At 40.5% G+C, this 25950-nt stretch overlaps 1 protein-coding gene across 1 annotated transcript in view; it reads right to left on the minus strand.

Annotated features, from left to right (window-relative positions):
* The window catches only part of LVRN (laeverin), a 158100-nt gene that overhangs the window by 27713 nt on the left and 104437 nt on the right, over positions 1–25950 (minus strand). The window contains exons 7-13 of the mRNA XM_056537403.1: positions 17630–17773; positions 12226–12291; positions 12027–12092; positions 10253–10422; positions 5281–5357; positions 4037–4173; positions 1086–1141 (exon numbers count right to left, since the gene is read on the minus strand). Of these exons, the coding sequence (XP_056393378.1) occupies positions 1086–1141; positions 4037–4173; positions 5281–5357; positions 10253–10422; positions 12027–12092; positions 12226–12291; positions 17630–17773 (716 nt within the window). The remainder of the gene's footprint in view (positions 1–1085; positions 1142–4036; positions 4174–5280; positions 5358–10252; positions 10423–12026; positions 12093–12225; positions 12292–17629; positions 17774–25950) is intronic.

The following is a 25950-nucleotide window of genomic DNA, read 5'->3' on the forward strand; positions in this document are numbered from 1 at the left end:
TCAAATGACAGCTGTCTGCTACCGTGCTACAGCTACATAATAGTACAATTATGGCATATTGTTGTAATATCGTCTGCAAAACCTGAAGATGGAGTCTATATTGTAAACAGGCCAAAACGCAACAATTTTACATTAACAGCAGAGCTTAAAGTGTGCCTGTCGTTTGCTAAATCTTTTTATATAATGGGGATAATAAAATTTTATGTGTATTTGTAACACACGTTGGTTAATTTTCTCTAATATTTTTTGAGTATTTTGTGTGTCTCTGTGCGGAGACAAAATACAGGAAGTGTGGGCAGGACAAGCAGGGCCTTGCCCTGTTTGTCCCGCCCACACTTCCTGTATTTTGTTTCAGCACAGAGACACAGCTGCAGGTACAAGTGTCCTGCCCACACTTCCTGTATTTTGTCTCAGCACAGAGACACAGCTGCAGGTACAAGCCAGGTTTTTTTCAACCAAAAATATACGCATGTTTTAACCAATGTATATTAAAAATGTAATTATAATGTTGTACAAATTAGTACAAGTCCGCAGCACACAATCCGAATAAGTGAAAAAAGTGAAGTTTTATTCCATAAACAGGTGAAAGTTACAGCGACGTTTCAACCAGCTCTCCTGGTCTTTCTCAAGCAGGAGAGCTGGTTGAAACGTCGCTGTAACTTTCACCTGTTTATGGAATAAAACTTCACTTTTTTCACTTATTCGGATTGTGTACTGCGGACTTCTACTAATTTGTATTACATAGAGGACCATTGACCAGGGTCCGGCTCTGCGTGCACCGCTATTTCTTCTTTTTTTTGGCGTGCTGTTTCCCTTGGATTATTACTATTAATTATAATGTTGTCTTCATAATATAAAAGAACCCCTTTTCTCCATTCGCCAACTTTTTTTTCACCTCAAGAAAGTATACCTAAATATATTAATATAGTTTATATAAATGTTCTATTTGAAAATATTTAAGAATGTTTGGGGCACTTTATTAGCTGGCATAAGAGTTCAAACACCTTGTATAACAATAACATGGTAGAACTGTTTCGTTTTTACATTTACTAAGCATTCAAGCAGTCAGCTTTTCTTGTACTTACTTTGCCAATACAAATGCATCTTCCATGATCTGTACTCTATTAACAACTGGCAGAGGCTGCAGACAAAAAAAACAAGCTGTAAGCATTAGTGCATATACTGAAATAGTATGCTAATGTTCATTATTTTTAGTATTCAAGGTTTGACGACAAGATAGGATAAAAAGGTAAAACAGGCTTTAAAGTCTATGCACACCTTTACACCCATTTTGTTTGATTTCTAGATACATCTAAAATGAAAAAAATAAAGCAAGTTTGAAGAGTCTTCAATAAATAATAATAATAATAAAAAAAATATCCTACAGTTTTGTGACTACATTGGTTGCTTTGTTCTCTATTCCCAGATGTGTAGGTCTATATAGGAACTGTAGTCTGTTGCTGAAGTCATACACCCTCCTACCTGACCCCCTTTTCATGCTACCAAATATATATTAGAAAGAAGTAGGAGACAAAGCAAAGAGTGTAAGAGTTCAGGACCAGTTAGTAGGTTTACTGTCTGTTGCCAAGATAGAGGGTAACAGACGTTTAATTTGTATCTTCGTTTGTTATGGTAAATGTGCATAGTTTTGCAAAGCACCTATGGACTCAGTATGGAAATATACTGTCCCAGACAAATTGCACAAATATTTTGGATTTAGGTGTGTTTTTTTTTGTCCACCTTCTAGGAATCTGCAGAGAAAAAAAACTAAAGCAAATCCACAAAAATGTGCATGGTTTAGCGCAGGCTTGCACCAGAACAGAGAAATTGTCTTCAGCAAATCTTACTATTGTGCATTTACATTTAAGGGAAACACTATGTGGCTTATTTACTAAAAGTGGAGTGTAGTTTTCTATGTTGGTTTTGATTCCCAACAGGTATTTCCCCAAGGTATTTACTAATGTTTCCCTATATTTTGCACTTTTCCCTAAGTTTTGCATTTTTTTTTTTAACAAATTTTCTGATCTGTAGGGTTTTCCTCGGCTCAAATCCACCACATTTTCTGTGGAAACCTTAGTAAATATGTTGGGATTTTTCAAAATTGTCGGGGACACTCCCATTTTGTTAGGACCACGCCCCCTTTCTCATGTGAACGTGCCCCCTATTCAGGTTTTTCTTTTTCTAAAATGGAGGGTTTTGGTATTTTTTTTTGCCCACAAATTGTGTCACATAGATTGTGCAACACAATTTGGGCACAAACCCAAGAAAAAAGAGTCAGGATCTTGTTAGTAAATAAACCCCTATGCCTGTCTTTACTAGGGTTTGGAATTTGGACTTCTATCTATATAGATATAGATAGAATAAAATAAATCAGCACAGAGTTTCTGACCTATCTACTTAAAAAAACAAAAATACCCAAAAATAGTTTGCTTTAAAGGGGTACTCAGCTTTACTTTTTTTTTTTTTATCAACTGGTGCCAGAAAGTTAAACAGATGTATACATTACTTCTATTTAAATATCTTAATTTTCCAGTACTTATAAGCTGCTTTATACTGCAGAGGAAATTCTTTTACATTTTTTTTAATTTCCTGTCTGACCACACTGCTCTCTACTGACACCTCTGTCCATTTTAGGAACTGTCCAGGATGGTAGCTGAAATAGTGCAGCAGAGAATTACCTGTCATGGATTTTCTAAATCCCGAAGTAGGTAAACCTCCATCACTGAGGGTTACCAATACATCAAGAAATTCTAGCTGAGTAGAACTGGTCTTGAAAGTGAAATTCAAATTCATATCGTTTACCACGTTCAAGAATTGGACAAAATTCTCAAAATTATTCTCAGTGCTAGACCACATAATGAATATGTTGTCTTCCAAACGAACATTACTCTCAGGAGGCTTTGTAATTTGGATGTAATTTTGCTAACGGGTTTAAAGTAAGCTTTTCATAATTGTGCGTGTTCCCTAACTTTTACTTCAAGCCTAGGCCCGCTGGATCATGCGTACTAACGCACAGGGGAACCTCGGCTTGAATGATAAATTAGATCTTAGTATATTTATATAATCACTATTTTGTAACAGTTTTTGTATTGCCCTGCTAGTTTCTGTTTTTAATTCGGTTTTAAATGTATGTGTCATTTGTGTATTACACGTGATCACAGAAACACCCACCGGTGGAGCCTCTCAGGTATTTACCTGGGCGGACCCAAGTGGATGGGACGGTCTGAGGAAGTGCAGCAAGCACGATACGGCTGTGACCTGTTAGCCGGGCTCCCCAGCGTTCCTGTCTCTCCCGCACTTGCAACTTCATCCCCTTGCATGGATTAAAGTTTTGCATGAAAACGTTGGACTTGGTGAGTGCCGCTTTATTCTCACATTCTCCCTAAGTGATTTGCCGTCTGCCTAGGCTGAGCACCCCATGAGCCCTGCATGGTTGATCCGCACACCTGTGTTTTGCTGAATTGTGCTTATATCAGTGGGCCGGATTCACCGTTGTGCCGAACGCTGTGTCTTTGTTATAATATAATTTACAAATCTGTTTAACTTTCTGTTTTGCAGTGGAGTACCCCTTTAAGACATCTCTGAGAAGCTAACTCCACATAGTAGTTTGTAAGGGAAAATAAACACTCAGTGTGGCCTTTCAATAACTGACCACAGTGATGTACCTAGTCAGTACCTAATGCTTGGGTATGGAACTGCTCTAAGGGTACAGCACCATCTGTTAGAAATGCTACATCATATACAGTAACCCGCAAAGAGAATGAAATTATAAAAACCCCAACCACACCCCCAAGAAACATTGAGACAGGCAGAAATTGGCCTGCAGTGAATTTAAAGGGGTTTCCCCAATAAGCTTAAATATGGCCTCTTGTTTGCAGAAACCAGAGATGGTCTGGATCTGGAAAAGAGCCAAGAAGACTGTCCTACACAATTTGATTAACTCCCATTGACAATAATGGAAGTTGCACGCAACACCAGGAGCTACACTGTTTATATAACTCTGCAAACAAGAATGTTTACAAATAAAGAGATTCACCCCAATATCTTCTTCAAGCTTCTTCGCGATGCTGTTCCAATTTTTGACATCGTAATTTGTTTTGTAATAACCAGTGACATCAATATTTAATAAAATCCATTCACCATCACGTGTAGTCTTCATTTCTGGGACATTTTCTGAGAATGAAAAGTAAAACTACATTTTGAATGTTAATTTGCCAAATCATGTTGTTTTAATGAGTATGAATAAAAGAGTATGTATACATTTATACATTACAATTGGCATTACGATACTGGAAGCAAAATGTAAAGGTTTAACTTATGTTAGATGTTTTATTCTAGCTTTGTTGCATTTTTGCCTTGTTTTTTTGCAGTAAAACTAAGTGTTTTTTCTTTTTTTTTACAAAAATTTTGTGGTTGTCCGAAATGTAAGAGTGCATTACTAGGCACTCCTTCCCGCACTTAAATTGAGCAAAAGTTTTGACTTGTCTCTGATATATGAAATGTGTTAGAAGTTGCGCCACGGTCAGACATGCTGGCCACGGACGCTCTCCTCCTCCGCTGCCCGGCTTTTCCCGTTCTGCGGTTCGCATCCCACGATGCGACTGCAGCCTGCCCACCACTTCTTTCCTTCCTGGTCATCTCTATTCTCTTCCTGCTTGTCAGCGCGCATGCCCCAGCGTCATAGGGCGTGTGCACCGGCTCTGTGATATTTAAAGGGACAGTACACATTTAACTGGTTCTTGCTTTCCTATGACCCTATAAGTACAGGCACTTTCTTTTGACCCTTGTCGAATCTTTGTGCTTTATCAGCCTAAGAGAAAGTGTTCGGTTTGTGCTTTGCCGTGTTCCAGGCCCTGTTGCTAGATACCCTGATCTTGCGTCTGTTGCGCCTGCCCTCTGACCTTTTGCTTCGTGTCCTGACCTTGCTACTGTGCTGCCTGCCTTGACCACCTGCCTGTCCTGACTACGAGCTGCCTCATCCATCCAGTACCACGTTACATCTTCGCCGCCTGTGTGGATGAGTCCCATCAAAAGTAGCGACCTGGGTGCCACTTGCCGCAGCAAGTCCATCCAGCTTTGCGGTGGGCTCTGGTGAAAACCAGCGGCACCTTAGACTCCACTCCCTGACACGGTCCACGTCATCATACACACAGGTAAGTGGATCCACTACTCCTCAGCCGTAACAAAAGGTTTTTTGAAATGACAGGACACTTTAACTATGTGTTACATGTACTCAAACCCATTGACAGAAGTACACAGAAAATAAGAACAGTTACTTACTTGTCTTAGTATCTAGCCATATTGATGGCTGTTGAACTCCATTTTTCATCCAAGTGATAGGAATAATCCATGTATGACTGTAGAAAAATAAATAAATTAGTAAACTATTCTATGCTGTTCTGATCTGTGAAGAGCTGGTGAGAGATTTACTTCATCTGCATTAAAAGACCTTAGCCAGAAAATATATGGGAGATATGGTTGGCTTGCTCTGTGACATATGCATCACGTATTATAAATAATGGGATTTCTTGTTATCTGATTCCAGCTTTATAAAAGAATTTTGTAGAGACAAGCTTTCGGGATTCCTCCCTTTATCAAGTCTAAAGCAAATCTAAGCTCACAAGCAGAATACACAGGTTACATCTCACGAATATGCAGGGGTTAAGACAATAGATGTGGAGAATTCACACTAAGATGGGCCATAAATTGTCCTGTTATGGGAACATAGACTACATAGATAAGGATGAGAAAGGGGGTAGGGAGGGGGGAGCAGGGAGAGAATGTAATTAAGCAGGACAAAGTGAGATGCAAAAGAGAAGACAGTACAGGTTATAAGAAATTTTGATAATGAGATAAGAAGCTCAAATCCACATTGAGTCCCCTGTTTTTCGAGTCAAAAAACAGTATCATTTTGGCTTCAAATGTCTTTCTCTCTTGTGTGGTTTTTAAGTTCCCTCTCAGCATCCTGCTATTAAGGTCATGTATGGAGTGTCCTAATTGGGTAAAATGGTGTCCAACTGGGGTGCAGTAGTCATTTTCTTTATGGTGGTTGATGGAATGTCTGTGTAGATTCATCCTTTCGTTGAGTTTCCTGCTGGTTTCACCTATGTAGCATCCCATGTCATACTTGGTGCATTGTATCATGTAGACCACATTTGGGGATGTGCAGGATTAAGAACAGCATCCTTGGTCAAAAAACACCATTATAAAACAAACTACAATCTCTCAAAACTAGAAACAGACGCCATCAAAAACTTAAGGAATAATCAAACCATAACAATCAAACCAGCAGACAAGGGAGGAGCAGTAGTGATAATGAACACTGAGGATTACATCAAAGAGGGAAGCAGACAATTGTCAGACACTACATACTACAAGAAACTGACAGAAGACCCCGCCAAAGAATACACTCTGGAATTGAAGAAACTGATCGAACCCTTCCCAAAAGAGTCACAAAAAGGATTAGAGACACTCATACCCACAAATCCCATAACAGGGACATTCTACATGCTTCCAAAAATCCACAAAACTGGAACCCAGGCAGACCAATAATAACAGGTATGGACACATTAACAGAACAGATCTCTGGCTTAGTAGAAAACCTATTAAAGCCCTTTGTGAAAAACACCAGCAGCTTCATACAGGACACCACTTACCTTCTTAACAAACTTAATCTGATTACAAACTTGCCTGCCAACACCATATTAGTAACAATGGATGTAGAATCCCTATACAGCAACATCCCACACATAGATGGAATTGATGCCTGCTCCCTGTTCCTCTCATCCCAAACCCACAACCGTAAATACAGCCCTGGAGTCATCACTAAACTAATAGAATTCATCCTAACACACAACTACTTCAGCTTCAACAGGGACATATATCTACAAATGATGGGCACTGCAATGGGGAACAGGATGGCACCACAATATGCCAACCTATTCATGGCTGACCTCGAACAACAATTTCTAGACACACAACTTCACAAACCCTACAGATACTACCGTTACATTGATGATATTTTCATCATTTGGACAGAAGGAAAATAAAAACTCAGAAAGTTTCATGATGCCTTTAACACATTCAATCCATCTATCAAACTCAAAATGGACTTCTCTACAGAAAGTGTGAACTTCCTGGACACTACTGTCACAATAAACAGGAACACACGGCAAACGTCTGTGTACAGAAAACCCACAGACCAATCCAGTTTCCATCCTTCACACACAAAGAAAGGCATCATATACACCCAAGCTACCAGGTACCATTGCATCTGCTCCAACCCTGATGACAGAGACCTGCACCTATAAACACTGTCTGAGAAATTCAAACAAAAAGGATACAAACCAAGGACCATCAATGGGAAAATACACTCTGCCCTTCAAACACCACGGGAACACCTGCTACAATACAGAGAGATACAACCATCACCACGCGTACCACTGGTAGCCACATACAATCCGGCCCTTGAGGAAATACGCAAAATTATCAAGGACCTGCAGCCAATATTGGGGGAAGATGAGATGCTAAAAGAAATCTTCCCTGAACCTCCCATCTTGGCCTTCAGACAACCACTCAATTTAAAACAAAAGCTGGTCAGCTGAAAATTACCTACAGAAAGAACAGACACAGAGAATGGGACCAAACCCTGCACCAAACCTCGCTGTAAACTCTGCCAACATATCTGCACCAAGATGGAAGCCACCCACAACAACAAGGCATATAACATATACTCCTGCACATCCCCAAATGTGGACTACATGATACAATGCACCAAGTGTGACATGGGATGCTACATTGGTGAAACCAGCTGGAAACTCAACGAAAAGGATGAATCTACACAGACATTTCATCAACCATTATAAAGAAAATGACCACTGCACCCCAATTGGACACCATTTTACTCAATCAGGCCACTCCATACATGACCTTACAATCAAGATACTGAGAGGGAACTTCAAAAACACACAAGAGAGAAAGACATTTGAAGCCAAAATGATACTGTTTTTTGACTCGAAAAACAGGGGACTCAATGTGGATTTGAGCTTCTTGTCTCATTATCAAAATTTCTTATAACCTGTGCTGTATTCTCTTATATCCTGTACTGTACTGTCTTCTCTTTTGCATCTCACTTTGTCCTGCTTAACTACATTCTCTCCCCTGCTCCCCCCTCCCTCCCCCTTTTTCTCATCCTTATCTATTTAGTCTATGTTCCCATAACAGGACAATTTATGGCCCATCTTATTGTGAATGCTCCACATCTATTGTCTTAACCCCTGCATATTTGTGAGATGTAACCTGTGTCTTCTGCTTGTGAGCTTGTCTCTACAAAATTCTGTTAGTCCAATAAAAAAGGTATTACAAGATACTGCAACGTTTTTTGATTTGCATCTGCATCAGGACTAATACGGCTACTCAAATTTACTAGAAAAATTTTATATACATGATTAAATAGGACATTGAGAGTAACGTCACCAACATTAAACATGCTTAAAACCTGAAGCAATAGTATAATAGTAACAAATAGTGTGTCTTAAAATACATGTCAGACTAGGCAAAAAGCGATGGGCACCGCAACTGTAGTTACCGTGGGTGCAAATGGTTGCCTAAAATACAGAAGTCATGCAACAAGAGCAAAAAGCTGGCAACCAGCATCAATGCACACCAACAACTGTATATAAGTGATTAAATTGACTTTATTCACATCAACTGACAAAATAAAGGGGGGGGGGGGGATACAACCACCATGAAAACACTTAAAACCACATAAGAATACACAAAGCATAGGGATGTAATTCTATCTCTCACCCCCTGGCTCATGCTTAATAGCATACTAGGTGAAGAAACAGTCCTGTTCACATATATAAATTAGGAAAAGACACCAGAACCTGAATACATGTAAATCGCAATTACTGGCCCACAATATAATAAATATATCTGGATAAAGTGTCCAGTGCAACAAGTGTCGTAATAAATATTACCATGTAAACAAGTGACCAATGAATATGTGCAAATACCAAAGTATAACTACAAATGTGTAAGGACTATATACCAACAACACTAGAAACCTTGCCTAATAACAAAATAATGGCCCAATATATGCTAAATGAAAAGGTTCTGGCTCAAGAATAGCATGAAAATAAATGTAGCGACAGGACAGTTATCACCAGGAGTCAGGGGGCAGCTTGTCCCACGCGTTCCGCCACCTGCAGTGGTGGCTTCCTTAAAATACATGTCCACATGTTCATAGGCTCATTGTTTTATAGTTTAATTCCAGAGAAATGGATCAGGTAATCTTTGAATGCTCAGGTCTGGATAGTTGTGGTGGAGTTTCATCAATAAACCAAGGCCAGGGCCATACAATCTATGCAGACTATAGAGTGTGTGAAGTTTTTTTTTTTTTTCAAATCAACTGGTGCCAGAAAGTTAAACAGATTTTTAAATTACTTCTATTAAAACATCTTAATCCTTCCAGTAATTATTAGCTGCTGTATACTACAGAGGAGTTGAGTTGTTTTTTTCTGTCTGACCACATTGCTCTCTGCTGACACCTCTGTCCATGTCAGGAACTATCGAGAGTAGGAGAGATTTGCTATGGGGATTTGCTCCTAATCTGGACAGTTCCTGACATGGACAAAGGTGTCAGCAGAGAGCACTGTGGTCAGACAGAAAATAAATTCAAAAAGAAAAGATAAGTATTGGAAGGGTTTAGATTTTTTAATAGAAGTAATTTACAAATCTGTTTCACTTTCTGGCACCAGTCGATTTAAAAACTTTTTTTTTTCCACTGTCATCTCCAGTTCCAGACATTCTTGTGACCTCCTGATATTGACACATACATGTATGATTTTCCCAATACAAATATCAGGATACAGAAACAGATACCAAAACTTCAACAGACAAAAATATCACATACTCTATAGCAGTGGTCTCAAACTGTGGCCCTCCAGATGTGGAAAAACTAACTCCCAACATGCCCGGACATGGTAGGAGTTGAAGTTTAGCTACATCTGGAGGGCCACAGTTTGAGACCACCATTCTATAGTCTGACAAAATTGAATGGCTCTACCAGGGAAACTGTACCCAAGCTATCTAGACTGATGCTTTTCTCAGGAATAAGGCTATGATACAATGCCTCATACAGACTAAGAAACAGGAGAAGAGGGAATAACAGATTCCTACTAGTGGTAACATGCTATGGCGTTATGTCCTTGAGTGAACAATAATTCTATTATATATACTATGAACATACTTAGAATCACTGGTGGTATTTTCATGATTGCTCATCTTCATCACTCCTTGACTTAACATTCCAGTAGACGTGTTAAGGGTTACTAGAGGTATGCCTTTTTTCCATGTCCAAGAATCCATGATGTCTTTCAATGGCATTGGTAATTTAACTTCATCCTGGTTATCTATAAACTTAGAACATGAGCTATGTTGTTGTTTGTATCAACAATAGTTAAAAAAGAAATTCAGTTTCAAAGGGTTATCTGGCATCCTGCTAAGGTTCTCATACTACTGGGGCCAATGACTGTAGTGCTGTCACTTCTCGGCCAGTATTTGGTTGAACAAGCAAGTCCTGCAACAAGTGCTCTTCTTAGAAGACAGAAGACTGGGGTCGGAAGAAGCCGAACAGGAGCTGGGGGGAACCAGCTGGGGATGAGAGTTAGGTAAGTAAAGTTTTTTTTTCTTTCTTTTTTGCTAGCACCAGCAGGATATTGTTCTGTTTGCAAAACACTGGATAACCCCTTTAATATTTCTTTCTTAGCTCTTCTCATTATAAATTACAGTAGAGAATTTATACATTTATTAAAACTATGTATTCTTTTTATTCTATGTTAGGCTATTTTCACACTGTGTTCACAGTGTCTGTCTATCATGTGTGCCAGGAAAAATTCTGGCATGTCCAGTAAAGTTATCCATAGACCCCTATTACCTAAAAAAGATCAAGAGATTATCATTGTGGTCTCCATTTAGGTGGTATACACTGAGGTTTGCTGTACCATATACATCTTTTTAACATGGGTACCGACGTAAATGATTAAAAAAAATTTCATTAATGAGTACCTGTCACCAAATAAAACATTTAATATAGTGTTCCTTGTGTAATTAGCAGAAACGTTCCCATTCACTTGCTTTTAAAATAATCAACATAAATATGTTTGAAATGTTATAGAAAAAACACCCACGGGGTGGCTCTGTTCTGTTCCCTGCCACAATTAATACAGTGAGTGTGGTCTCCTCCCTGCCTGGCAGGAATCCGAACTCAGGAAGTGTGTCTCTGCACTGAGCTTGATTGTCAGCTGCACAGAAAGGGAAAGCTCCACAGATTCTCACAGAAAGCCACATAGACTGATAGCTGGAGAGCCTCACTGAAATATGCACAGACTGAAACATGCACAGAGCCTGAGGTCTTTTATTCATCACAGCACTGAAACCATGTGAGGGCGGAAGTGGTTCCCCAGCAGGCTTCAGTGATTTCATGCCTGCTGGGAAATGCTTACTTTCTCCTGCTGGGAAATTGCACTATGTGAACAAGAAGAAAAGTATGATACAAAGCTCTTTAAAGCTCTGATTTTTAAGGGCAGGAGGGGTGTAAGGAGTAGTTAAAGGGGTACTCCAGTGGAAAACTTTTTTTTTTTTTATCAACTGGTGCTAGAAAGTTAGTAGTATTCAGCAGCTCATAAGTTCTAGAAGGATTAATAATTTTTTAATAGAAGTAATATACAAATCTGTTTAACTTTCTGGCACCAGTTGACAAAAAAAAGTTTTCCACTACCCCTTTAAGGAACATAGCCTGAGGTAGTTGAGAACAGTTTATTTGGTGACATGTACTTTTTAAATATAACAGTGCGGTCCACCCAGTATGGAGAGCCCAGTTTCTCATTTTAGGAGGGGTAGTCATTTTATTTGTAATAGTCTGTCATTTGATTTGGAATACGAATATCTTATATAAGTTAGTTACATTAGTGGCATTGAATTTTCATGCAAGCTGCACTGGTGAAGAAATATAGAAAAAGTACCATTTGTAAATGATTCCACAAACCATCCTGGTCAGCATTTGAGAATGAAAATTTCTTCAAGTATGACTGTGATGAGACAAATGGAAGGTCATTACTTCTTTAGTTGAGAAGCAGAGAGATCCATGTAGTATCAATGAATCAGATGTGCCTGTCATATTGCCAAAAGTTCATAAATTCCAAAAATCATTTCTTAACTCACGCTGATCCCTTTGAGGAAGAGTTTCTCTGTCAGGAAGGTTGAAGCCATTCGAATTAAAGCCGCTGCCTGTATGAAAAATGAACTCTGCTTTATTATCTGAAGCTATGACATTTTTTTTATAACTGTTATTAACATAATAAATTTCACAGATATGTTTTAGAGTATTAAAAAAATCAGCCATGCAGCATAACTAGACCTAAAGAGAACTATTTATACCAGCATGACAGATGGATGGCAAAATCCATTTCGGGTAAGGTAGCTACTCTCAAAACACTGTACATCAACATTCATAATTCAGTGAAGAGTTAAAGGGGTTGTAGATTAGGTAAGGCAGCAGGAAGCTGTTCTCACAGTCCCAGTCACTCTCTTCATACCAGTCTGCATGGTGATCCTCCGGTTACTGCAGAGCAGCAAAAAGTGATAGCCTTTCGCTTATTAGGAAAAGAGTTGAGCTTCTGCCATAGCTTGATGTGTCCAGAGATATGTGTAAAGTTTAGATTGATCGGGGTTATCTCGCCATTATCTATCATATTGACTGTATACATTGTAAAAACAATCATAAAAATACAACAATGTATGCCATTTACATGCTGTTAACCCCTTAAAAGGGTACTCCACTGAAAAAAATGTTGAACCACTCCTGAAGAAGGAACCTAAGGCTGGTTCTGAAACTCATCCAGTATCGCACTGCACGCCACCAGGATACTTGGTTAATACCAGTTACAGCCAAAGATTGATCCGCTACAACCACTTGAACTTTTAAGTTTTTGCCGTCAATCATCCCATTCACCTTCTGTCCTCTGTTATCAGTGCGACTCTATTGCTACTGTGCGCCTGACACCCACGAGGACGCAAGTCCGAGGCGACCAGTGAAGTGAACGAGCATACCACATTGTTCTTCCTCCACTTGCTGAGAACTTACTAAGAGCGCGAGTCCCGCCAGTCGCGCTGAGATACATCAGTACACGCGATCTGCAAGTCCCTTCCTACAGGAGCCTAGACCCCCGGTGAGGTAAGAGGTGCGCTGTACCAATTCTGATATCTAACATTATATGTGCTGCATCAATTCTGATATCCTCCAGAGGGTGAGTTATACAACATTATATGCTTTGATAATGAATGCATAGTCTGGTCTGTCACGGAATATCAACATTGACATTTCTGTGATTAATCTCATCTCCAGATTACATAGCGGTGCCGGAGTATAAAGTGAGAGATTTTTGGACAGTTTTACAAGTGAAAGATTTGTGCACAGCTATTGAGACAATCATTGGCACATTTAATTGTGGAGCTACAATACTATTTAATGGATGTCCTAGTTAATTATACATAAGTTATATACAGACAAAGAATCTTGGGACAATACAACAAGTAACATTAACTGAATTAACAGAACTATTGGTGGTAATACCGCGTATTTTATGAGGTGGCTTCACAAGGTCCCAGTAAACCACCCGTACATTTATGTTTTGATATACTGTATGACAAATAAATATTCTACTATCCAAATATCTATAGACTTTGAGCTCCAGCATTCTTTTGTGTAGGGTTGGATTGCTCAGTCTAGCCAGTGCCATTTAGAGGTAATTGAGCCATTTCCACTTTTTTCTGTTTTCATTTACAAATCTGTTTAACTTTCTGGCACCAGTTTTCCAGTGGAGTACCCCTTTAAGGACCAGGTCAATTTTGTTTTTGCATTTTTGTTTTTTCCTCCTTACCTTCTAAAAATCATAACTCTTTTATAATTCCATTCACAAACCCATATGTGGGATTGTTTTTTGCGTCATCAATTTTACTTTGTGATGACATCACTCATTTTACCATATAATGTACAGCGCAACCAAAAAAACATTATATGTGTGGGGAGATTGAAAAGAAAACTGCAATTTATGAAATTCTTGAAGGTTATGTTTTCACGCTGTACACTTTACGGCAAAAATTACATGTTTTCTTTATTCTGTGGGTCAATATGATTAAAATGATACCCATGTTATATGCTTTTCTATTATACCACTTAAAAAATCTCAAACTATTTTTTTAACAAAATTTGAAGAAAATTGCCCTATTGTGACGATCTATAACTTTAAAATGTTTCCGTATATGAGGGCTCATTTTTTTTGCGCTGTGATTTGTAGTTTTTATTGGTACCACTTTTGCTTATATTTTACTTTTTAATCCCCTTTTATTCATTTTTATTTTCATTTTTTTTAATAAAATGTGACAAAAGCAGCAATTTTTGACTTTATTTTTACGCTTACGCCGTTCACCATACGGTATAATTAACATCATATTTTGATAGTTCGGATGCCGCAATACCAAATATGTTTATTCATTATTATTTTTCTTTACGCTTTTTGGGAGTAAAATGGGAAAAAGGGACGATTAACATTTTTACGGGGGGAGGGGATTTTTCTAATTTTGTTAACTTTTTTTTTATATTTTCAAACTTTTTTTTTTTTTTACACTTTTTATGTCCCCATAGTGGACTATTTCTATCAGTTGATTGCTAATACTGTGCAGTGCTATGAATAGGGCATAGCACTGATCAGTGTTATCGGTGATCTTCTGCTCTGGTCTGCTCGATCTCAGACCAGAGCAGAAGACCCCAGGAAATGGCCGGAGGCAGGTGAGGGGGGCTCCGACCATCATGCTGGATGATCGGATCCCCGCGGCAGCGATGCGGGCAATACGATCATCCATTTTAAGTGCTGCACTGCCGCAGATGCAGTGATCTGTATTGATCACGGCATCTAAGGGGTTAATGGTGGACATCGGTGCCTGCCATGCATGACCGGACCGGTGCTCGCGGTCATTACAGACCATTAATGTACTTCATGGTGCGCTAAGTACCAGGGTACCATGACGTACATTTACGTCCATTGTCGTTAAGGGGTTAAAGGGGTACTCTGGAAGGTTAAACAAATTTGTAAATTAATTCTATAAAAAATATATTAATCCTTCCATTACTTATCAGCTGCTGTATGCTCTAGAGAAAGTTGTGCAGTTCTTTTCTGTCTGACACAGTGCTTTCTGCTGACACCTCTGTCTGTCTCAGGAACTGTCCAGAGAAGGAGCAAATGCCCATAGCAAACATCCCCTGCTCCGGACAGTTCCTGACATGGACAGAGGTGTCAGCAGAGAGCACAGTGGTCAGACAGAAAAGAACTACACAACTTCCTTTGCAGTATATAGCAGCTGATAAGTACTGGAAGGGTTAAGATTTTTTAACAGAAGTAATTTACAAATCTGTTTAACTTTCTGGTACAAGTTGACCAGTTGACTTGATTTTTTTTCCCCACTGGAGTACCCCTTTAACATGATCCAGTGAAGAGTTAAAGGGGTTTTAGATTAGGTAAGGCAGCAGGAAGCTGTTCTCACAGTCCCAATCACTCTCTCCATACCAGTCTGCATAGTGATTGGTCAATGCAGTGCAACAAAAAGTGATAGCCTTGCACTTATTAGGAAAAGAGTTGAGCTTCTGCCATTGCCTGAAGTGTCTCTGTAATTTCAAAAAACATTTGACGTGTCACAGATTGATCGGGGTTTAGATTGATCGGGGTCTCAGTGCTCAGTAACTTTCGTCGGAAGTAAGGTCCGTGTGTTATGTATGGAGGACCACATGATTTGGATATCTGTGTATGCTAATCAGAGGTAACCAACTACCTTTACAGGTGTTACAAATTAATATGGATATATATATGACACTTAGGGAAGTCAAAAGTCACTCCTGAGGAAGCTGCCGTAGCGGGTGGCGGAACGCGTGGGGCGAGCTGCCTCCTTGACTCTTGGTGTAGTTTTCCCACAATTTATAATTTCAGATTGCTATAGCCCAGGCTTTTTATAAATCTAGCTTCTGGATAGACCTTGCACTTTTCACTTTATTGTTCACAGTATATGTAACTGTTGCACTTTTTGTATAGTGTTCATTTAGGTACGGACATAGTGCAATATTTTATATTATTTTAGCTTTGTTTCATTGTGGTCACTTATCTTTTTGGGCATTTTCATTATTTATACTAGACATTTTTTACATATATGGTATTATAGGGGGACTATTGGTATTTGACATTTATGCAGCTTTGCATTTTAGGCTGTGGTATTGTGCATATGTTTATGGGACATTTTTCACCTTTGTATGCTATTTAGCATGAGTTAGGGGGTTGAGCTGGGACTACACTCCCATGCTCTGGATATGTATATGTTTTTAATTGTTTTTAATTGTGCGTGTGTGCATTCCCCTTCTTTGATACATGTTAATAAAAGCACATTTATTACATTATTTGCATGTGTTGGTGTGCATTATCTCGTAGTTGCCAGATTTTTTCTCCTTGCAATACTTTCAGTGTTTTGGCAACTTGTTGCACCCACGTAGATTGTATTTGCAGTGCCCATTTTCCTATTTTTCTTATCAGTATCTGTGATATGTCATAATTTTTTTTTTTTTTTTTTTCCGTCATACCTAGGGACTATATAGTGAGCTGCCAGAGTGGAAAGGAAATTCATTCAGCTCAGAGCAGCAAGCAAGTGCATACATGTAAACCAAACATAATACAAAATGTACTTTTATCCAAGAAACACTGCAAATTACTTTAAAGCAGTGGTCTCAAACTGTGGCCCTCCAGAATTTGCAAAACTCCAACTCCCAGCATGCCCGGACAGCCAACGGCTGGAGGGCCACAGTTTAAGACCACTACTTTGAAGCATCTCCCAACAATCTCTCTGGATATTGAGAGTGGTTATTCCTTAAAGGGGTACTCCCGTGGAAAACTTTTTTTTTTTTTTTTAATCAACTGGTGCCAGTTAAACAGATTTGTAAATTACTTCTATTAAAAAATCTTAATCCTTCCAGTTCTTTTTAGTGGCTGGATACTACAGAGGAAATGCTTTTCTTTTTGGATTTCTGTCACGACCACAGTGCTCTCTGCTGACCTCAGCTGTCCATTTTAGGAACTGTCCAGAGCAGGAGAAAATCCCCATAGCAAACATATGCTGCTCTGGGCTGTTACTAAAATGGACAGCAGATGTCAGCAGAGAGCACTGTGGTCATGACAGAAGAGAAATCCAAAAAGAAAAGCATTTCCTCTGTAGCATACAGCTCCTATAAAGTACTGGAAGGATTAAGATTTTTTAATAGAAGTAATTTACAAATCTGTTTAACTTTCTGGCACCAGTTGATTTAAAAAAAAAAAAGTTTTCCACAGGAGTACCCCTTTAAAAATTAGTGAGAAATGAATGATTGTTGTGGGTCACACTATGGTTTTGGGGTAGTTGGATGCCAAAAATGGATTAATGATCATTCATTCCCCTTGCCGCTTCACTCAGTGTCTATAGTACTTCCTGACCGACTACAAATAATATAAACAAATACTGCACCAAAATAGCTCATTTACAGAGATAGTATTACCTTGTTATAGGAGAAGTCATCAAATAATGGTTCTATAAGATCCACATTATTAATTTCTTCTTCTTTGACTGATACAGCTCTTGCAGATGCTCGGGTGTCTCTTTCAAAAATATTTAGCAAGTTGTGCATCATAAATAGCTCATTCTGCAAAATATATAGTAAACATGAAAATTTAGAAATCAATGTTAATAGATACATACACTTTTTTTAAATCTACGTAAAACAGCTAACCCGCATGGTTTCATATTAGAAATGTAAAAGATTTGTGATATGCATTAAGAAGTCTTTATAATACATGGAGATCTTAACATTTAAAACAAGGTATTTTGTGGGTAAAAGTATCAGTCCTAATTCACTTTTGAAAACTAATGTTTTACCAGACCTAACATGTATTAAAGTATTATCAATAGAGCATAAATAAGATAAATAGGTGCCACACACCTCTGGTGTGGATTATGGCTGCTTTCACACTAGTGTATTTAGCATCTGTATCACATCTGTATTTTTCAGAATGTATTATGGAGCTAATGGTAATCTATGGGGCAATTTACATGGGCGTATATTTAAAAAATACTGCATGTGCTACTTTTATCCTCTTAAAAAATATTTATTTAAAAAATGTTGATGTGGATCATGAGATCTGACATACACAAAGGGGGAGAATTATCACCAGGTGACTGCTTTCATCTCCCAAAGGTTCTCTGCAAAAAGAGAAGTGGAATCTGATTTGTTGTTGTAGGCAACTGCTGTAATTATTTTTTGCACTAATTTTGATGAATCTATTCCATAGTGCTTAGGTGTAAACAGTGGGAATATTTATTAGAAGGGAGGGAGTTTTAAAAGGGTACTCCGCTGGCCAAGTGTTTAGAAGATTTTGTTCCAAACGCTTGGAGTGGGCGGTGGGGGTCGTAACGCCACACCCACGCCCCTTGTGATGTCACCCCATGCCCCTCAATGCTAGTCTATGGGAGGTGGCCTGATGGCCATCACACCCCCTCCCATAGACTTGCATTGAGGGGGCGTGGTGTGACTTCACAAGGGGCGTGGTCGTGACCTCATGCCACCCGCACCCAGCGTTCTAATTGAATGCTGGGTGCTTCACAGAAATCGTGAGGGTCCCAGCTGTGGGACCCCCATGATCAGATATCTTGTCCCTATACTTTGGATAGGGGATAAGATGTCTAATGGCGGGGTATCCCGTTAAGGCTTATCTTTTTCAAACTGACAGTCATAGGCCATGATCACATGGCAGAATTTCGATGCAGAATTCCACATTGGAATTCCACACAGAGATTCCGCAGCAGCAGAGTCCCATTGATTTCAATGGATTTCCGCTGCAATGTGCAGACGGCAGAATTTTTTTGTGGACGATGGAATTAGGAATTCCGCGCCAGAAACATCTGGCATGGAAATCCTGATTCCCTTGTCTTCAGAAACAATTAACATGTTCTATGTTCCTGAGGAGACTGCATGGAAATGTGTTGCCGTCTATGAGATGTCTCATTTCCGAGCGGTCCTAGCACTGGCATGTTCCTTGCGGACATTCCACCGTATGAACATAGCCATAGAATGGATCCTTATTCCTGATAATAGACAGGAGAAGCCCAAGCAACAACAGAATATGTTCAGGATCTAATTTTTATTATCAATTCTTAAAACAGATAACAATAATTTCAAATAATTGGAGTAAAACATCCAAGCTACGGGACTGATCACATTTTCCAAGAAAATCTTTGGTTCTGTTCACATTTTTTACCATGTTTTTGGAAATATGAATGAATATTATTTTACAAAGCGCCCTCACACCTCATTCCTAAAATATGGATTTTTTGTAATGTGGAAAATTACTGTGAGGAAAAACAGCAAAGCCACATGTGCATATATATAATCTGCGGTACAACGGTGTGGTTTTCACTGGAAACATTTATAGCAACATTTTTCGCTTCTTTAATAAAACAGATCGACCATTGGGCTAGTGCCACATGAGAAAAGACTGTAAAGGATAAATGATTAAAAAAACATTGCTGATTTCTTCTACAAAGAGAATCTCTCTTGTTTAGGGGCTGTGTCTTTTAGTACAGTTGAAGCTATTGAGACCGACGAGTGGTAACACCAGTCACTACTCACAGACAAGAGGAGCCTTGTTTCTAGAAGGAAGTAGCCATGATTTTTCTAATCTCATACAACCGCTTAAAATTTTTTATTTTTTTTTGCACTATGCTTCCTTGCAGGTTCCTGCTTTTGATGTAAAAGAAAAAAACTTTATCAACTACAGAGCAAACAAATGTATAATGTACATATGTATAATGTATTTGAAAAGTATTCCCTTTCACCTTTTTCATGTTATTATTATTAGCCTTGTACTAAAATAATTCCCCCCTCATTCTGCATTCAATACCCTATATTAAACATGTGAAAACAGAATTGGTTAACTTTATACAAATTTACTAAAAAGGAAATACAAAAATTTGGCATAGACATAAGTATTCAAACCCTTTGCCATGACACTTGAAATTTAGCTCTGGGGGCCTCCCATTTCTCTTGATCATGAAATATTTCTATACCTTGAGTGCAGTCACCTCTTGTCAATTCAGTTGATTTGAGCAAAAACCAATCCATGAGGTAAAGAGCTGCCTGTAGAGCTCAGACATAGGATTGCATGAAGCCACAGATGTGGAGAAAGGCACAAATACATTTCTGCTGCACGCAATGTCCCCAAGATTGCCGTAGCCTTCATAATACTTATATGGAAGAAGTATGGGACAACAGGACTCTTACTAGAGTTGGCTGCCCCACCAAACTAAAAGTAATCATGGGAGACTGTGAAAAAACAGGATTCTCAGAATCTGCCCAATCATTGTAAAAGGTGAATTATTCTGGCTTTGGCCAGAGCAACATCTCCCAGCTCTGCTCTTGCTGAGTAGTCCAGTCAGTCAGCAAAATGTGCATATATCCCAGCTTCAGCTCTTGCTAGCCATACATACATTTGTTAAAGGGGTACTCCGCCTCTAGACATTTTATGTAATAAAATGTCTGATCACGGGGGGTCCCGCCGCTGGGGACCCCTGCAATCTCAGCTGAAGCACCCCAGATATCCGGTGCATGGAGCGAACATCACTCTGTGCCAGATGACTGGCAATGTGGGGCGGAGGCTCGTGATGTCACAATCACACACCACTTGTGATGTCACATGCCATCACGCCCCTTCTCCTAGACTTCATTGAGGGGGCATGGCTGTAACGTCCCAAGCGTGGCATGGCCGTAACATCTCGAGCCTTCGGCGTTCCACCCGTCACTCTAATTGAACACCGGGTGCAGCAGGGAGAGCTCTGGGGGCCCCCGCGATCAGACATCTTATCCCCTATCCTTTGGATAGGGGATAAGATGTCTAGGGTCTGAGTACCCCTTTAACTCTAGATGAAATCCTGCTACAATTTAGTTACTGTCATGTTCCTGTTGTAGTCCATGCTGTGAGGAGTTTTTAGTTTTCGTCAGAGGAGAATTACAAAGCTGAGCAAGTGTCCTCTGCAATACACTAATCTCTTCAATGACCTACCATTGGAGTCAGTGCTTGGTGGCTGTCACATTATCATGTTTCTTGTGTACATCCCTCTTTGTAACATGCCACAACCCAGAGTTCGCTTGTAAATGTATACATATTGCACCACAGTAAGCCAACCTGGAAAGATCTCATCAGTAGAGTATAAGCTCATTGGACTGTGAATATTTACCTCTGTCTATATTTGCATCTGCAATAGTCACCACACTTTCACGTGCTAAAAGGACCACAGAGACTACAAAATTCAGTAAATCTGCTGCAAACGCATCATTTAAAGAGACAGTGACCAAATATCAAGTCATCTGGCTCAACTGTGTTGTACTGGATTTAAGTAAAGTAATAAAGTTGCTTCATTGAGTTTTCAGAGGTCTCATTCCTGCACTACAGGAACAACTGAACTCACAAATGGATAGTTGGGTCCACAAGAGAAGATCAGGTTAGTTACACCACCCTGTCACATGACACAACAATATCCTCAGGATTAGTTCTCCTATCCTACAGCATAACGCTCATCATCCACATGGTTACCTAACTACAAAATGAGCCAAATCATCATTCCTAATGCACTATTGCTATTTACTTACATACATACTCCTTCCTGCTCAGCAACATTTAGTCCTTACAATGTACATTACTTTTTCTCTGTTAGAGATTAGATGATATGATGATATCATATTTTGCTTCCTTACTATTTAGAGGTTTTAGGGACATAAATATCAGAAATGGTTCAGCACTATTCTGAGATGTCTGTGGGGAGAGAAAGGCTCTTTGCTTTCTAAATGGCACAGCTTGCTCCTTCATAGTGCTTAAGAGATAATTATGTCACACTCACATACCAGCAAATCCATTTCCATTCTGAGGTGAATGCCTTTTTGCTGAAACCTATAGGAAGCTACACCCTGCCATGTGCAAGAGAACAATAAAGAACCACTATAACTGTCCATAAAAGCTTTTGTAGCAAGTGTCTCATAAGAAGTAAAGGAAAAATGTCAGATTGTTTCCTCTTATAAATGATACATTCAGCAACCTACACCCCCCCATAAATGTTTTGATTTGTGGTTTTTATCACCCTCTGATGTAAAAGCATCAAATGATACATTTTCATGATTACGATGTACAAAACGTGGTCCAGTAGCTGAGATGAATGGTGTTATCATCTCCAATGGACATGGATATAATCAATAATGTACCTAAAGAACTTTTGGAACTGATGCATTAGATATATTTATTTTTCTACTGAGTTGTCAATAAACATTTTCTTTCATTAATTCATGTGCAACCTGTGAAAAAAAGAACTGTTGCAAATTCAAAAGTGTTCAAAAGTATGGAAGAATTCTAGTGCTTCTAGGAAGAAAAGGGTACCTTGTGGAGGCACCGTATGGATTGACCGTATGCCGCAGCCATATCAAATTAATTGTTTTCGGTGGGGGTGACGGCGGCAGGTATGATTATCGCCGCGGCCATAACAAATTTATTGTTCTCGGGGGGAGGGCTGCACAGGGTGCCTCCAGCTGTTTCACCACTACAATTCCCAGCATGCCCTGACAGCCAATAGATGTCAGGGCAGGCTGGTAGTTGTAGTGGTGAAAAAGCTGGAGGCACCCTGTGTAGAGGAACTAAGGGCGGAAGTGTCGGCCCCAGCAGGCATCAGTGACGTCTGCCTGCTAGGGAAGTCTGCCTGGTAGTGAGCACACTACCAGGCTGACAAAAAGCCATTTTTTATATAGTAAAAAAATTTTTTTAAAGCAGGGAGGGGGTTAGGGAGAGATGGGCAATAGGCAGGGACAGAAAAAAAAAAAAGGATGGTGGGGGCTACTCTTTAATGCATCAATGATGCCCCTCATTAATAATGCCCCTCCCTTAGTGGCACCATAAACATCCACCTACTCTTCCTAACTTCCACCCTGGCTGTGCTACTATGTATGGGGGCTTCCTTATAGCCTCTAGATAGTAGATGTTGAGGGAAAAGATTGATCAGGTATGTTGGATTTCAACATAACTGATACTTCATTCCTACAGTAAATAAGCTCCTGATAGAGAAATAACATAGAAAGCTTATCCTGCACTTGTATGGGGAAGTTAAGAGAGAGAGCTGTCAGCCTACACCTACCTTGAACATATGCCCATCTGTGTGTGCCCATGGGTTAATTTGATGTAAGCATTTTATTTATTTTTTTACATTTGGATCTTACAGAAGTCTCTCAATAAAATAAAAATTTGTTTAAAATATATTGAACTTTTAAACTAAAGTGGTGTTAGGGTATTGCTGCACTTATGTAGAAGGCACCATTTTTATTAGTATTACACTGCAAATTGCTTCACACACTGCTTACCCTTTGCCTCCAAAATAAAGTAACTTTGCCAAAGTAGATAAAATTTCAGCTGGTAAGATTGCCTTTGTTTCATATACTAAAGCCATTGTTATGGGTGTCTAAACAGTAGCATAGAAAAAGGGGTCGCAATTGTGACCAGGCTCCTTAGCTAAGCCACAGGCCCCCTCGCCACTGTCACGATTCGGCTGGCTGGAGGTGGATCCTCTGTGCCAGAGAGGGATTGGCGTGGACCGTGCTGGTGGACCGGTTCTAAGTTGCTACTGGTATTCACCAGAGCCCGCCGCAAAGCGGGATGGTCTTGCAGCGGCGGTAGCAACCAGGTCGTATCCACCAGCAACGGCTCAACCTCTCTGACTGCTGAAGATAGGCGCGGTACAAGGGAGTAGACAAGAGCAAGGTCGGACGTAGCAGAAGGTCAGGGCAGGCAGCAAGGATTGTAGTCAGGGGCAACGGCAGGAGGTCTGGAACACAGGCTAGGAACACACAAGGAAACGCTTTCACTGGCACAATGGCAACAAGATCCGGCGAGGGAGTGCAGGGGAAGTGAGGTATAAATAGGGAGTGCACAGGTGAACACATTAATTAGGCCTGCTGCGCCAATCAGTGGTGCAGTGGCCCTTTAAATAGCAGAGACCCGGCGCGCGCGCGCCCTAAGGAGCGGGGCCGTGCGCGCCGGGACAAGACTGACGGAGAGCGAGTCAGGTACGGGAGCCGGGATGCGCATCGCGAGCGGGCGCCTCCCGCATCGCGAATCGCATCCCGGCTGAGAGAGGTATTGCAGCGCACCCGGTCAGCAGGTCTGACCGGGGCGCTGCAAATGCGAGGATGTTGCGAGCGCTCCGGGGAGGAGCGGGGACCCGGAGCGCTCAGCGTAACAGTACCCCCCCCCTTGGGTCTCCCCCTCTTCTTGGAGCCTGAGAACCTGAGGACAAGACTTTTGTCTAGGATGTTGTCCTCAGGTTCCCAGGATCTCTCTTCTGGGCCACAGCCTTCCCAATCCACCCAAAACATTTTTTTTCCTCTGACCGTCTTGGAGGCCAGAATCTCCTTCACGGAGAAGACGTCAGAAGAACCGGAAACAGGAGTGGGAGAAACAAGTTTGGGAGAGAAGCGGTTAATGATGAGTGGTTTAAGGAGAGAGACATGGAAGGCATTGGGAATACGAAGAGAAGGGGGAAGAAGGAGTTTGTAAGAGACAGGGTTAATCTGGCACAAGACTTTGAAAGGACCAAGATAGCGTGGTCCCAGTTTGTAACTGGGGACACGAAAGCGGACATATTTAGCGGAGAGCCATACCTTGTCTCCGGGAGCAAAAATGGGGGGAGTTCTTCTTTTCTTATCGGCAAATCTTTTCATCCGGGATGAAGCCTGTAAAAGAGAATTTTGGGTCTCTTTCCATATGGTGGAAAGATCACGAGTCACTTCATCCACAGCGGGCAAACCAGAGGGCAAGGGAGTAGGGAGGGGGGGAAGAGGGTGACGGCCGTACACCACGAAAAATGGGGACTTAGCAGAAGATTCGGAGATTCTGAAGTTGTATGAGAATTCGGCCCATGGTAGAAGATCTGCCCAGTCATCCTGGCGGGAGGAAACAAAATGCCGTAAATAGTCACCCAGAACCTGATTAATTCTTTCTACTTGCCCATTGGATTGGGGATGATAAGAAGAAGAGAAGTTTAATTTAATCTTGAGCTGTTTACAGAGGGCCCTCCAGAATTTAGACACGAATTGGACGCCTCTATCCGAGACGATCTGCGTGGGCAAACCGTGAAGACGAAATATGTGTACAAAAAATTGTTTTGCCAACTGAGGTGCTGAAGGAAGACCAGGAAGAGGAATAAAATGTGCCGTCTTGGAAAATCGATCAACGACCACCCAAACAACTGTGTTGCCACGGGATGGGGGTAAGTCTGTAATAAAGTCCATACCAATCAGTGACCAAGGCTGTTCGGGGACAGGCAGAGGATGAAGGAGGCCAGCAGGCTTCTGGCGAGGAGTCTTATCCCGGGCACAGACAGTACAGGCCCGCACAAAATCAACAACATCCGTCTCCAGAGTCGGCCACCAATAAAAACAAGAGATGAGTTGCAAGGATTTTTTGATGCCCGCATGGCCTGCGAGGTGGGAGGAGTGTCCCCATTTGAGAATCCCGAGACGCTGGCGTGGAGAAACGAAGGCCTTCCCTGGAGGAGTTTGCCTGATGGAGGCTGGAGAAGTGGAGATCAGACAGTCAGGAGGAATGATGTGTTGCGGAGAGAGCTCTACTTCAGAGGCATCCGAGGAACGAGAGAGGGCATCGGCCCTAATGTTCTTGTCGGCAGGGCGAAAATGAATTTCAAAGTTAAAACGGGCAAAGAACAACGACCACCTGGCCTGGCGAGGGTTCAGTCGTTGGGCAGACTGGAGATAGGAGTGATTCTTGTGATCAG

This window comes from Hyla sarda, chromosome 1, assembly GCF_029499605.1.
Source record: "Hyla sarda isolate aHylSar1 chromosome 1, aHylSar1.hap1, whole genome shotgun sequence".
NCBI lineage: Eukaryota > Metazoa > Chordata > Amphibia > Anura > Hylidae > Hyla > Hyla sarda.